The sequence below is a fragment of the Podarcis filfolensis genome, assembly GCF_964270895.1.
Source record: "Podarcis filfolensis genome assembly, chromosome: 4".
Classification (NCBI taxonomy): domain Eukaryota; kingdom Metazoa; phylum Chordata; class Lepidosauria; order Squamata; family Lacertidae; genus Podarcis; species Podarcis filfolensis.
In genome coordinates, this window is record NC_139607.1 from 103,541,961 (window position 1) to 103,557,403 (window position 15,443).

Consider the following 15,443-nt stretch of genomic DNA (forward strand, 5'->3'; position numbering starts at 1 on the left):
AAGAATTTGGCCAAGTGGCAGGATTTAAATTGAATAAGTCAAAATCTAAGGTTTTAGAGAAAAACTTAACACCGATTGAAAGAGGGAAGTTTCAGAATGAAACAGGTTTAACTATTGTGAAGAAAGTGAAATACCTGGGGGTTAACATGACAGCAAAAAATGGGAACTTGTTTAAAGATAATTATGAAAAATGTTGGGCGGAAGTGAAAAAAGATTTAGAAATTTGGACAAATTTGAAGCTTTCCTTGCTGGGTCGAATTGCAGCTATAAAGATGAATGTATTGCCTAGAATGTTGTTTTTGTTTCAAACATTGCAAATCGTGGACAAGATGGACTGTTTCAAGAAGTGGCAGAAAGACATTTCTAAATTTGTCTGGCAGGGCAAGAAGCCAAGAATAAAATTTAAGATATTAACTGATGCAAAAGAAAGGGGTGGATTTGCCCTGCCAGACTTTAAACTTTATTATGAATCAGCAGCGTTCTGCTGGTTGAAAGATTGGCTACTTCTTGAGAACACAGACATTTTGGATCTAGAAGGTTTTAACAATGTTTTTGGGTGGCATGCATATCTGTGGTATGACAAGGTTAAAGCTCATAAAGCATTTAAAAACCATATTGTCAGAAGAGTATTGTTTAATGTCTGGACAAGATATAAAGATTTACTTGAAAATAAAACCCCAAGGTGGTTATCACCGATGGAAGCGAAGGCTCAGAAAAAGCTCAATATGGAGGCCAAGTGGCCAAAATATTGGGAGATTTTGGAACAAGAAGGTGACAAATTGAAATTGCAGAGTTTTGAGAAACTAAAAGATAAAGTGCGAGACTGGCTTCATTATTTTCAGATAATGGAGGCTTACAATTTGGACAAGAAAATTGGCTTCCAGGTGGGAAAATCCAAACTAGAAACAGAACTTTTAGAACCCAAAACTAAGATACTATCAAGAATGTATAACTTGCTGCTGAAATGGAATACTCAGGATGTAACGGTTAAATCTGCTATGATTAAATGGGCACAAGATGTTGGACATAACATCATGTTTGCTGACTGGGAACAGTTGTGGACCACAGGTATGAAATTCACGGCATGTAATGCCTTAAGAGAAAATATTATGAAAATGATATATAGGTGGTACATGACCCCAGTCAAGCTTGCAAAAATTTACCATTTGCCCGATAATAAATGTTGGAAATGTAAAGAAATTGAAGGTACATTTTTCCACCTTTGGCGGACGTGCCCTAGGATTAAGGCTTTCTGGGAAATGATTTATAATGAATTGAAAAAGGTATTTAAATATACCTTCGTGAAGAAACCAGAGGCCTTTCTCTTGGGCATGGTCGGCCAATTGGTGTTAAAAAAGGATAGAACTTTCTTTATGTATGCTACAACAGCAGCAAGAATACTCATCGCAAAGTATTGGAAGACGCAAGATCTACCCACTCTGGAAGAATGGCAGACGAAATTGATTGACTTTATGGGACTGGCAGAATTGACTGGCAGAATCCGTGACCAGGGAGAAGAATCGGCAGAAGAAGAATGGAAGAAATTCAAAGACTATTTGCAAAAATATTGTAATATTAAGGAATATTGAGTGATGTTGGATTGAAATTAAGGGGTTATCAACTGTAATGGTATAAAAGAATATGAAAAAATAGTTCTTTTTTTTGTATATAAGTAAAAGTATAAGTTACAATAATTTAAGAAGATGGATAGAAAATAAGGCTTTTAGCTGTAATGCTATGAGATAAGGATTTGCTGGATGAACAATTTGAACTGGAATACAAGAAGGGGAGGTATGAGGAGGTCAGGAAAATATGTTATTGAAAAATAAGATATGAAATTTATGTGTTTTTAATATTTTTTCTTTTTAATTTTTTTCCTTTTTTTCTTGGTTTGTAGAAAATGGAAAATCTTAATAAATATCTTCTTTAAAAAAACAAAACAAGATACACTATGTCCACAGCATTCCCCTGATCCACCAAGTTTGTAACTCCGTCCAAAAAGAGAAGAAAGAAAGAAAGAAATCAGATTGGTCTGGCTGACTTATTTTGGAGAAACCTATGCTGGGTCTCAGTAATCGCAGCATCTTTTTCTAAATGGTAGTAGACCGACTGTTGATGTATCTAACAGGCTGAGCAAAAGCGCAACTGCTCTGGCTTACCTACTGCTTCAGTTGGGGAACTCAAGTCCAGATCCTCAGTTATAGACGGCCCAGAGAGCCCCTCTTGGCTCTGCAGATCAGCTCATTCAGCTGAGGGGACAAACGACCTTCCAGCCATCTTCAGCAGGCAGGATCACATACCCTCCAGCATTTCTCTGATGATAAGAGGGCCGTCCATCAGGCTAGCAATTCCCTCTGCCAAAAGAGGAAGACAGCTGATTGAAAGGAAAGTGCTTCTGGTTTTGTTTCGTTCAGAACTTTCCCCAGCCCTGCATCTGGGAACTGGTCAGTCAAATAACCAGGCAGCGACAGGACATAGAAACCCAACACAAGTGCTTTTCATATCAGCGTTGAGGGTCTTTTCTGCTGTGCAATGCACCAGTTATTCCACTAATGTATTAATTTGCTTTTGCTAAGGAATTATGGGTGTATCAACACCAGAAACTTAAATCACTTCTGCTCCTTGCACTAAATAAACTCAGGTGCGGTAGGTTTCTTGAGTTTAGATTTCTGTTAAGAGACCCCTGACACTTTTACATGACTACACGCCCCAAGGTTGGCAGCAAGGATGAATCTTCAGTGGGAGATCTGCTCAGTTGTCCGCTGGGTGCCATCTGGGGAACAGCCTGTCCTTTGGGTTGTGGGGAATGAATTCAGCCACGGTCTGGGGGTGTGTGTGCATGTGTTCTTTCCCCATGAGCTCAAGCGTGTGCTGGGTGAATCCTTTAGACTCCGCAAAGGACACCCCCTTCCATCTCTGCTTTCTCTAGCAGCACTTGTCATGGCGGACTTTCTTAATGGCGCTGCAACTTGCAAAGCTCATCAGGAGCATAACGGGGAAATGTATTAGGCACATCTGAGAAGCCAAGAAATGCTGCCTGATGGTTAGCAATGAATAATCTAGCACAGTCCTTCAAAGGAAGTCCCTATTACTCCCATTTGACAGATAAGAACATACAGTGGAATGCAAACTAAGTTTGTTGAGCTTAGAACTCGTCAAAATCAAGTTAATCATGGCCAATACAAATGGGATTTAAGGGCAACAAGTAACAGCGCAGTTCTCGGCGTGTCTAGCTAGAGGGGTGTCTTCTTGAATTTGATGGGTCTTACTCACAGGTAACTCCCAACACAGAGAAGTAGATACCTCTGGCAGGGCTTTAAGGTGAGTTCCTGGGAAATTTGAAACTGCCCTGTCAGATTGGACCAAGATCCATTTAGCCCAGTGCTCTGTCACTGATGGTGGTCAGCCAGGGCATGAGGGTGATGGGTTTTGTCCCCACCCTCAGCAAGGATGGGGAAACCCAAATCTTCTAAGGCTCTGTACTCAACGTACAGTGAAAGCACATGATTTTCCCCAAAGACTGCTGGGAACCGTAGTTCACCCCCTCAAAGAGCCACAATACTTAACAAACTGCAGCTCCCGTGACTCAGCTGGAAGCTGAATCATTGTCTTCAGTGCTGGAGATGGGACAATGTTGTCTCCTACACCTGAAGGCAGCAAGCCAGCTTGGGGGTGGCAGGCTGTGTTCATCCTACGATGCCTCACCCCTGTGTCCTCCAGCCCAGCATCTGCCCCTGAAGCAGCCACCTCACTCCCAATGACAGGGGTGGCCCTGGGCAATCCTGGCCACATGCCCTGATCTGTACCAGGGCCCAAGAAAGCGTTGCAAAGAGAGTTGCAATTGTGTGTCTTCAGAGGATAATTGAGCCCATTAAGTGCACTCACAGATTATGATTATAATTTCACCATTTATCAATTGAGGGCCCTTGGAATGTAGGACCGGACTCTGCCCCAGGGAGCTCACATTCAGGTTTGACAGCGTGGGGAGAGAACAGCAGAGGGAGAGTTGGAAGCGGCAAAGTTAGGAAGACAGGGAGGTTCAACAAGGGCAGGGATTGGGAGCCCACTGCCTGACAATGGGAAGCAGAGTCAGACCACATCCGGAATACCTCAGGTTCCCCATCCCTGAGCAAGAGCTTCACTCAGAATATGGGCTTTGAAACAGAACAGGTGTACAAAAGGGAGCAGGAGCGAAGAAGGATATGTTGACTATTAAAGTGACCGAAAGTCATACAGAGAGAAAAGTTAAGGTCCCCAGCAGGCATTTATCAGATGATTCTGCGCCCCTTGAAATGTCCCCTGAATCAGTCTGGGCAAATACACACAACCAAGTTTTATTGGCATGAGAATAGTTGAACAAACAATTGCAGAATTCTGGGGACTTGAAGTTCTATAATGTCTGCTGAAAGTTCTCTTGGAAATTCCTAGTGCTCCCTCACAGAACTCCATTTCCCAAGGTTCCTTAAGATTGGGAATGACAAAAGTCAGAGCCTTCTGGGTCAGGCCAAAGGAGACCAATTGAGTCCAGGATCCTCTTCTCCCAATGGCCAACTATGGACCCCAATGGGCAAGCAGGATTGGAGCCCCAGAGCCTCTCCCTTGACGCCGTTTCCTGCAAGTGGGATTCAGAAGCATCGCTGCCTCTGATGGTGGAGGGAGAGAAGAGCCAGCCGGACTAGGAGCCATTAGAGCTTCTCCTCCATGAATCTGTCTAGTCCGTCTTTCAGGCCACCCAGGTTGACATCTGATGTCTTTCCACAGGGAGGGAGCCACTGCCAAGAAGGCCCTTTGCCTGGTACCCTGTAACTGAATCACCGGAGGAGGACCTCAGTGTCTGGGCCAAGCGATGGGGTGGAGGCGCTCCTTCGTGGCTTCCCTATCCAGGGCTGCCTTCAGGTGTCTTTTAAAAGTTGTATAGTTGATTGTCTCTGTGGCAGCAACCAGATGTCCAACAGAAGCCCCCCCAGCCCCCCTCCCGTGCTTTGCTCTCCTCTCCCCCAGTCACAGACGCTCAGTGGCTCAGAGCATATCCCCTCAACTGTGCCAGAACAAATGGGACATCTCATTTTTCCCTGCGTGAGCTTGGCAGTCATTTGGGGCCCCCTGCTCTCAGGCGATGTCGGAATGTGATCTCCCCTCAAAAAAAGCACATTGGGGGGGCCTGGGACCTTGTGTGGGTATTGAAAGGGCATGATCTGCGGCCGTCCGATAATGTCTTTTTGGGGTTTGTGGGCCAGGATGGAAATCCCTGTCTCCCAGACGAAGAAGAGGCGAGGTTCTTCCCCAGTCCCAGGCTTGGAAGCAGCCGCTCCCCCTGTGGCTTTTGTCCTTCTGACTGCCAGCCAGGTGTCCTCGGGCACAGAGCAAGTGCCTTCCTTGTGCCCTCAGGCCATTCGCTGGCCCAGAAAGCTGCCTGGCTCCTTCAGCAAAGGATTTCAACCCTCTCCTTTGGGTCTGCCTTCAGATTTCTTCTAAAGCCTTTATACTTGCTTCTCTCCGTGGCACAGGCGTGGCATTACTCCATACCCTCCAGGATTTCTCAGGGGAAAATAGGCATGTCTTCAGGAAAAGCAGGACATTCTTAGATCAAATCAGAAACCAGGTCGGCTTCTGTAAATCTGGGAGGAGGAGCTTTGGCGCAGGTATAAAAGGCTCCAGCCCTGGAAGAAGCTCCAGCTCAGCCCAGAAGGTTTTCTCCAGCAGCCGAGAGAAGCTCCCAGCCCACAGCCAGCCTTGGGTGGGGATTCCCTTGGTGGGTAAGTCCTGTTGAGAGAGTCAGAACTTACAGGGTTAAGAAGTTCTGAGTGACGCTTCACATTCCGAGAGGTGTGTTTAGAACACGGAAGTGGGAGTGGCCAGTCTCTCAGAGAGAGAGAGAGAAAGACACACACTGTGTGCGTGTTTGCTCCAAAGAGAGAGCAGCGAGATGTCCGCTCTGTCGCCAGGCAGGAGATTTATTGCTATTGTGTTTTGCTAAGGAATAAAGACTTTATGATAAAGAGTCTGCTGCATTCAGCCTGAATTATTGCCTTCGCACGAAGAACGTTCCTGCTTCTGTTCCGCTGTGTTTTACGCTCTGCTGAGTCAAAGGTCCCAGGGGGAAGACCAGAGCTGCGCAAGGGAAGTGTGCCGGACCCCCGGACGTCTTTGACCCCCAAAGGTTATGGAGATCAGCAATAAAGATAAGCAACGTTCGTGCGTGTGAGAGGCCAGCAGCCAAAGGCCAGCTAAGGAGTAGCTGGAGCCAGCCAGGAGTTTGCTGGGAGGAGCTGAGATCTGCCGGACCGGGAGGCGCTGCTGCTACCTGTAAGTAGGCTGAGCCCCGGGGGAGAGATGGCAGACAGCCAGGAGTCGTCAATCCCTTTTAATAAGGTGGATGGGAGCAAGCCCTGGGCCGGGAGAAGGCAGGCACTGAAGAAGACAGTGGGAGCCAGGCCAGAGGGGGCTGAGAATTGCTCTGAGGAAGCCCCAAGAAGCCCAGAGGGGGCTGGAAGCCCAGGAGGGGCTGAGGGATGCCCAGAAGGCCCAGAGGGGGCTGGGACTGTGTTGGAGGGCTGCCGGAATGCCCCTACGTATGTGCTGCGTGCTAGAGAGCGGCTGAGAGAAGAGAAGAGCTTTGCACCAGAGAATGGGGGTGCAGGCCGTTCCAAGGGTCTTGAGAGTGCCCAGGCTGTTTGGCAGGAGCTGGAGGGGGTTTGCAGAGAAACCACAGCAGAAGCCAAAAGCCATTTTCCCAACAGCAGAAAAGCCTCGAGGAGGGCTGCTGGAAAGGTTGGGGGGGCAGAGAAGACCAAAGGCAAATTTGCAAGGTTTTCCACTCGGAGATGTTTTGTTTGTGCCTCGGCTGAACATCTGCGTCGGAACTGCCCACAGAGAGCAAGGGAGCCAGGGCAGGATGTTTCCAAGGTCGTTTCCCATGGGAACCAGCCGGGTTTCCATGGCAACAGAGGGAGCAGGCGTGGGAAGGCTTATCAGCTGACTGCTTCGATGGCTGTTTTGGAGAACACCTGCAGCGAAAGCTCCAAGGTCGGGGGGCAACAAAGAAGGACAACTCCAGAGGGGGGAGAGTCCTACGTTGGGTTGTTGACTCGGCTGCGAATGCCCATCTGGTAACAGCGCCACCTGATGGACAAATGTGGAACTGCAAGGCTGTTTCAACAGAGAAAACAGTTAGATTTGCTACAGGTTCACAGGGACGTATAACCCATGTTTCTAACATGTTTGTCTCTTTCTTGCAGGCTGAATTGAAGGTTTATGTTCTCCCTGAGATAAAACATTGCCTGTTATCTGTACCGTGCCTTTTACAGGAGGGATATTCTGTGAGTTTTGAAAAAAATGTTTGCACAATTTCCAGAGGTGGAAAGCAACTGGTACGTGTTGAGAAAAATCAGAACAACCTCTTTGTTCTGGAAACTCCACTGGAGGAAAAGGGAGTGGGGAACACTCATGTTTCATGTGCTTGCGTGTGGCACAAGAGGATGTCACATGGGTCCTGTGAGGACGTCCAGATGTTATCAGAGTGCACCAAAGGTTGCAAGGTAAAAGAATGTGGTCAACCTTTGAATTGCAAAGCTTGCAGGAAAGCCAGAAACAAGGGATGTAATCATCCCAGGGTGGAGAGAGTAACCACAAAGCCTTTTGAGCTTGTGCATGCAGACCTTTTAGGTATGCCACAGCCAAGTCTGGGCAAGGCCAAGTGGCTGATGGTGCTGACAGATGATTATACGCAGAACGCATGGGCTTTCACGCTGAAAACAAAGAAGGAGGCAACGCAACTGATCAAAGATTGGGTTGCTGAGGTGGAACAGCGGTTCTCCACCAAGGTGCAGGGGTTCAAATGTGACCGAGGTTCAGAGGTCACTGGGTCTGCTCTAAAGAGTTTCTTTCGCCAGAGGGGGATACGTCACAAGGTGACTTCGCCTCAGGAGAGTGGCGTGGCAGAGCTGAGGAGTAAGGCTCTGATCCAAGTTTCAGAAGTCCTATTGGATGACTCTGGTTTGCCTCACAGTTTCTGGGGGGAGGCAGTAAAAACGGCCAATTTCACGATGAACAGGTGCTACAATGCAGTGATAGGTGACACCCCATATTTCTTGCTCAACGGACAGAAGCCACAGGTGCATTTCTTCCGTTCGTTTGGTTGCAGGGCCATGGTGCCTGTACCAAAGTGGTTGCAGCAAGAGGGTGGTCCAAGATACCAGGAAATGATCTTCTGTGGGTATGAACCCGCGACCAAGGGGTGGAGATTTGCGTACCCAGAAGGTGATCAGACCAAGCTTCTGGTCAGCAAGCATGCTGAGTTCAAAGAGCAGCAGGGAAATAGGTCAAGGCGCAAAGTCAGCCATGACATTGTCTCAGATTGTTTGTCCGAATCTGAGGAGGAGGGAGAGCCAGGTAATGGTGAACTGGTCGATGATCAGGATCAGGACCAGGAGGAGGCGTCTCCACAGGTTGTGAAAGGAGTGTCCAAGAGTGAGCCCTCATCTCCTGTTAGAGTGATGGAGAAAGCTCACAGACGGGTCAAGTCAGAGGGGGACTCTGATGAAGAAGACGCTCTTGCTGACCCCAGTGGGTCAGGAGAAGATCCCCAGTTTGTGCCCAGGCGGTCTTCACGGGCAACAAAGGGAATTCCACCTGAGAGGTTTCAAGTCACAAATGCGTGGGTTGGTCTCGCACAGTGCGAACCAGAGATTTGTGAGGAGACTCACCAGGCAGGTGGGAAGGTGTGGGACACACAGAGGTCTGTAAAGGTGTGCTCACAAGTCCTCTCAGAATGTGATGCGAGAGGGGGTGTTGAGAGAGTCAGAACTTACAGGGTTAAGAAGTTCTGAGTGACGCTTCACATTCCGAGAGGTGTGTTTAGAACACGGAAGTGGGAGTGGCCAGTCTCTCAGAGAGAGAGAGAGAAAGACACACACTGTGTGCGTGTTTGCTCCAAAGAGAGAGCAGCGAGATGTCCGCTCTGTCGCCAGGCAGGAGATTTATTGCTATTGTGTTTTGCTAAGGAATAAAGACTTTATGATAAAGAGTCTGCTGCATTCAGCCTGAATTATTGCCTTCGCACGAAGAACGTTCCTGCTTCTGTTCCGCTGTGTTTTACGCTCTGCTGAGTCAAAGGTCCCAGGGGGAAGACCAGAGCTGCGCAAGGGAAGTGTGCCGGACCCCCGGACGTCTTTGACCCCCAAAAGTCCAGGGGTGGTCGCCTCTCTAAGCAGGTTGGGCAGGAGCTCCTCTTTCCACCTGGATAATAACCATCCATGCCTCCCCCTTTCTCCTTCCTTCCTTCCTTTATTCCTTCTCTGCAGCCTGCTGGTGTTCTACCCCCCGGTGCCAGAGGCAATTAGCTCGCTTCTGGAACCCTCTCCAGCCCGTCCCTCTCATTAGGAACCTCTCCAGCCCTCTTTGCACAAGGGCAAGGAGGCTTTTTCCGAGATGCGTGAACTGCTCTGCGACAAGCTCCACGTGGACCCCCTCAACTTCAGGGTGAGGCTGCTCCCCCGCCCCAAGGGGCTGCCTGGGGGGGGACTGGGGGGTGCTGTGTGTGTGTGTGTGTCACTCTGGGTGGCTTTCAGTTCATAAAACATGGTAAAACATTAGACATTAAAAACTTCCTGATACAGGGTTGCCTTCAGATTTCAGTTAGTTGTTTATTTCCTTGACATCTGGTGGGAGGGCATTCCACAGGGCGGGCGCCACAACCAAGAAGGCCCTCTGCCTGGTTCCCTGTAACCTCACCTCTCACAGTGAGGGAACCACCAGAAGGCCCTGGGAGCTGGACCTCAGGGTCTGGGATAAACAATGGGGGTGGAGACTCTCCTGTGGGTATACAGGGCTGAGGCCTTTTAGGGCTTTCAAGGTCAACACCAAAACTTTGAATTGTGCTCGGCGGTCTTAGCGGCTGCTCCCAGTCACCAGTTTAGCTGCCGCATTCTGGATTAGTTGTAGTTTCCGGGTCACCTTCAAAGGTAGCCCCACATAGAGTGCATTTAGTAGTCCTAGCAGGAGATAACCAGAGCATGGACCACTCTGGCGAGACAGTCCGCTGAGGCATTCCCAAAGTAAAGGAAGGATTGATCTCTGATTAATAAGAATACACACAGAGGCTTGAACCAGCAAGACTCTGGGAAGGGTGCGTATAATAATATCTCTGTGTGTGTTTGCCTCCAGCCCCTGGCCCAGGTCGTTTTATTTACAAAAGAACTTTTTACAGAGTGTTCGCAAGAACCAATCAGATTTCTTCTGACCATTTCAACAAACCCACGTGGGGACAAAGTTAAACTACAAACACTAGTTAGGCATGCATACTTTTGGGTAAATGAATGAAAACTACAAAGGAGCGCATTCAGCAACCCCGGAGGTAATAAACAATCAATACACATGATAAGAAGGATGGCCAGGAGGACAGCGATCATTATCACCTTTGTGTGAGACCTGTCTCCTGGCCCTAAGATTAACATATAAGAAAAGCTACTTCAAAGAAGCTTGCCCACTATCTTTATGGCCCAGGACGCCTGCCTGGCAAAGCAACTGGGCTGTGTACGTGACTTGACAAGCAAGAGAAATGGGCAGTAGAGGAAATGGCCAGAGATGCAGAGGGTTGTGGGATTTGGTCAGAAATTATTGTCAATGAATCAAACCCAGTCAACACAATGCATTCATCGTGGACACAATGGCTTGATGCATATTTTATAATTCCTCATAGTAATCTCACCTGACCCTCCACTCTGGATATTTGCACTCCTACAGTAGGCAGGGAGGGCCTCATCCTGCGTACCAGATGGAGCTGGTAGACAACTGCCCTAACACAGAATTGACCTACACTTCTATGGACAGCTGTGAGTCCAAAATTACTCCCAGGGTGCGCATCTGGTCCTTCAGGGGCACAGTTACCTCGTTTAGAACCAGGGAGCTCCCCACAACCGCCTGCCCCCAGTCCACCCTAAACAGTGCTTCTGTCTTGTCAGGATTCAGCCTCAATCTGTTGAATATGTTGTGGGATCTGTGGTGGGGAGAGGGAGACCCACACATGGGCCCCCGGCAGAAGGAGTCACCCTCTCTTTTCTCTTCCAGCTCCTGGGCAACAGACTCATCATCTTCCTGCTACCCTCCCCCCTGGACAGGAATTCACCCCTGCTTGCCACCATGCCTTCCACAAGCTAGTTGGGGTGATGGCTCATGTGCTGGCCCGCCGGTCCCACTGAGACACCCCCAGGGAGAAGCGGCCGCCTCCTGCTGGTCTCCCCTTCCAGGCCCCATGTGACGCTTGACCCTCTTATAAATCCTCCCTCTGCAATCTGACCTGGTTTCCTGTGTCTCCTCCTCTGGGAGAGAGAGAGGGAACAGGCCTGGGGGTGGGGGGTAGAAACACCTCCTGTTACTTGGGGGGCTAGGAAAGGGGGGCATCTCTGTCACTCATGAGGAACCATTGAGAACCAGTGGGAGGGGTTCAGGGCTCTGCGGCACTTTGCCCCCCTCCCTGAAGCTGGAGTGCTTTTCGGAGCCAGGGACCCTCGCTGTTTCCCCAAATCCTTCATCTTCAAAGCACCTGGTAGACTGACCCCCCCAATGCCCCAATTGCCCCCCCTGTCTCGTTGGTTATGTCCCCACCCAGTTCTGGCCAGCTGTCCTCTCTGTGATTCCTACTCTGGAGAAATTGGGGGTGAGAGACTCAGAGCGAACCCAGCAAGTCGCCCTTTGGGGGTCCCAGGCGGACGTCAATGGGGGGAAAGGGGTAGGTCTCCCCTAACCTTCCGAGGGTATCGAAAGGGCATGATCTGCGGCCGTCCGATAATGTCTTTGTGAGCCTGGATGGACATCCCTGTCTCCCAGACGAAGAAGAGGCGAGGTTCTCCCCCAGTCCCAGGCTTGGAAGCAGCCCCTCCCCCTGTGGCTTTTGTCCTTCTGACTGCCAGCCAGGTGTCCTCGGGCGCAGAGCAAGCACCTTCCTTGCGCCCTCAGGCCATTCGCTGGCCCAGAAAGCTGCCTGGCTCCTTCAGCAAAGGATTTCAACCCTCGCTGGCTCCAGGAATGAGAAGGGGCTCGCTCCAGCATCCTACTGGCTAAGCCACCCACCCCAAACTCAAAAGAATATTTCAGAATAAGATATTACATTCACAGCAGCAGAAGAAGACCTTTCCGTGGACCTTGGACACAGTGGCTACCAGGCTCCTTTAAGCCAGCCCATAGCACACTGTCAAATGCCACATGGGGGGAAACCGGGACCCCATCTTCTGGGGCCGGACTCCTGCGTGAATCACCTGACCCACACAAGGTCCCTGGCCCCCCAATGTGCTTTTTTTGAGGGGAGATCTGGACATCTGGTTGGCCAGTGGGAGCAACGGGAGCCCAGCTCTCCTCATTTGTTTATTTCCTTCATTCACATGTATTTATAAAAACATTTCATATTCATTTATAAAAATATTTGTACACCACTGTGTCATACAAAAGTATACCCAAGAGATTTACATCAGTAAAGACATAATACCTGTTTAACCTTTGAAAAAGTGAACAACAGACATCAATTAACCATTTGCAAAACGATGCGTTCTTAATTGCCTGCACAGTCCGGGAAGAATAGAAAGGCAACTACAGCAGGCAACTACAGTTTTGCATGGAAGGTGCCCCCTGAATCTCCAGTGGCAGAGAGTTCCACTGGCCTGAGGACACGAAAGGTTCAGTTTCTCTCTGTTGTTAAACGAGTCTCGCCAACAACCAGCGATGCTCCTGCTGACTGAGTTATGCTCCTTTAATTCCAATGCTCACTTGGCTAAAGTATATTTTTGCTGTGTCGGAATCGCTGCTGCTTGGGTGATCTGCAGCAGAGTCATTTTCACCTCCTCCTGCGCAACAGGTCGGCCTCTTGCAGCCGGAGCTATCAGGGGGAGCCAGGCCTGACTCAGCAGGAGGCTGGGCAGATCTCTAAAGTCATCCCTGCATATGGAGCTCATGCAGCAAGCCGGGGGGGAGGAGCCCATGGGTGGTGAAGAGAAGGGGCTGCAGGATCAGGACCCCGAAGCAGGGACCATGCACCACAGCCTTCCAGAAAGGGATGCCTGAGCAGCTCCTGTTCCAGCCCTGTGAAGAAAGCAATGGGAGCTCTGAGTGGAGAGGAGAGGCAGCTACCGGTACCACTGAGACACCCCCAGGGAGAAGCGGCCGCCTCCTGCTGGTCTTTCCATCCACCGGGTGGGGTGGGGCCCACTCCTACCAGCCCCCATGTGACACTTGACCCTCTAATAAATCCTCCCTCTGCAATGTGACCTGGTTTCCTGTGTCTTTTTCTCTGGGACGGAGGGAGGGGGCAGGCCTGGGGGTGGGGGGAAACGTCTCAAGTAAGTTGGGGGGCTAGGAAAGGGGGGGACTTCTCTGTCACTCAAGAGGAACCATTGAGCACCAGTGGGGGGGGGTTCACGGCTCTGTGGCACTTTGTCCCCCCCCCAAAACTGTAGTGCTTTTGGGAGCCAGGGACCCCCGATGTTTCCCCAAATCCTTCATCCTCAAAGCTCCTGGCAGACTGACCCCCCATGCCCCAATTGCCCCCCTATCTCTTTGGTCATCTCCCCACCCATTTCTGGTCTGTTGCCCTCTCTGTTCTTCCTCCTGCAGAGAAATTGGGGGTGAGAGACTCAGAGGGGGATTTGGACCCTTCCCCTGCTCTGGATTCCATCCCCCAGAATAAGGGGTGGGGGTACCAACAGGGGCCACCCAGGGAGACCCCCAAGGGCCACTCTCCCCCCGCAATGCCCCTCCCTGCCTCTTTCCAGATGGGTCTCAGGGACGGAGCTGTCTCTTAATCGGTAGAGAGAGGGGGCCATTCATTTCGATTTATCCATTTATTTGTTTATTAAATTTGGGGGTTCACAGGATGAAATTATGATATAAAACCACAAAACACATAAACAAAACAAAAACAACCCAATAAACACCCCCGACAACATATTTCACACCCATAATAACATCAAAGGAGTTTATCACCTTCATTGAAACATCCAGGACTCCCTGGTCCTTAATGGGGTAACTGTGCCCCTGAAGGACCAGGTGCACGGCCTGGGAGTCGTTTTGGACTCACAGCTGTCCATGGAGGCACAGGTCAATTCTTTGTCCAGGGTGGCTGTCTACCAGCTCCATCTGGTATGCAGGATGAGACCCCACCCACCCCCAGCTTGTCTCGCCAGAGTGGTACATGCTCTGGTTATCTTCCGCCTTGACTACTGCAATGCCCCCCCTCCCCATGTGGGGCTACCTTTGAAGGTGATACGGAAACTGCAACTAATCCAGAATGCGGCAGCTGGACTGGGGACTAGGATTGGCTGAGCACAATTCAAAGTTTTGGTGTTCACCTTGAAAGCCCTAAAAGGCCTCAGCCCTGTATACCCAAAGGAGCGTCTCCACCCCCATTGTTTAGCCCAGACCCTGAGGTCCAGATCCCGGGGCCCATATTTTGAACAAAGCTTTTGCTCAGGGATGGGGAACCTGAGGTCTTCCGGATTTGGTCTGACTCTGCTTCCCATCCCCACTGACCGTTGTCAGGCAGTGGGCTCCCAATCCCTGCCCTCTCTCCCCACGCTGTCAGACCTGAATGTGAGCTCCCTGGGACAGAGTCCTGTCCTACATTCCAAGGGCCCTCAATTGATACATGGTGAAATAATCATCATCTGAAAGTGCAATTAATTATTCTCTTTTTTTTAAATATAATTTTTATTAACAAACCAATCAAATCACATTAATTCCAAATTACAGAGCCAAATTTTTAAATTTTTGTTGGGGGTACCCATACTTCGAGCTCAGAAAGGGATCCAAACATCTCTCTTGCTGCTGCTTTATTATTCACAGTTCTGTCCAAATAGTATTCACAGTTCTGTCCAATCTTCTCTTTATTGTTTTCCTCATCTTCTTGTTGTTATCATATATTCCTTTCTTTGCGACCTCTGATAGTCTCCACAAGGGCGTTAAAAACAAATATTGTTATATCCTGTGTGGATTTTCCATTCCTCCAAGAGCCATATTCAAACAGACAGACGCCATTTCAACACTTCCGTACGAAACATTCTTAAAGTCTGCCCATTAATCCTCGCAGGCCTGTCACTCTCTCTTCGATCTTCTTAGGGGGTTCTGCCAGGTCAAACTCACAGTCCGATATAATAACAAAGCCGTGGTCTCCTCCCCCTCGATCATAAATCCTGCAGCCAGGCCTGCTTCCTAGCGAGTCTCTTTTTATAACTGCGTCATTCCAAAGGCCTTTCATTCCTTTTCAGATATTACACAAGCCATGTCTTTGATTAGTAATTCATTTCCACACAGTTCTTAATCATCCCGCTTATAATCAGTAGTTGCAATGATTCTTCTTGGGGGGGGGATTGTTAGGTAATCACATAAGATAAAAAAAGAAAAGTTCCCGCCCCCCATTCCGTCCCGTTCCGACATCCCGACCCTTTGATGTGTTTTCT

The 15,443-nt window shown here is 49.3% G+C and overlaps 1 protein-coding gene across 1 annotated transcript in view; it reads left to right on the forward strand.

The window, feature by feature from the left end:
* Positions 1 to 5,238: 5,238 nt before the first annotated feature.
* Positions 5,239 to 15,443, forward strand: part of LOC310761851 (hemoglobin subunit beta-1-like) — a gene marked incomplete at its 5' end in the record, with an annotated part of 99,541 nt that continues 89,336 nt past the window's right edge. Inside the window, 2 exon segments of the mRNA XM_083612048.1 lie at positions 5,239 to 5,367; positions 5,652 to 5,752. Of these exon segments, the coding sequence (XP_083468174.1) occupies positions 5,239 to 5,367; positions 5,652 to 5,752 (230 nt within the window).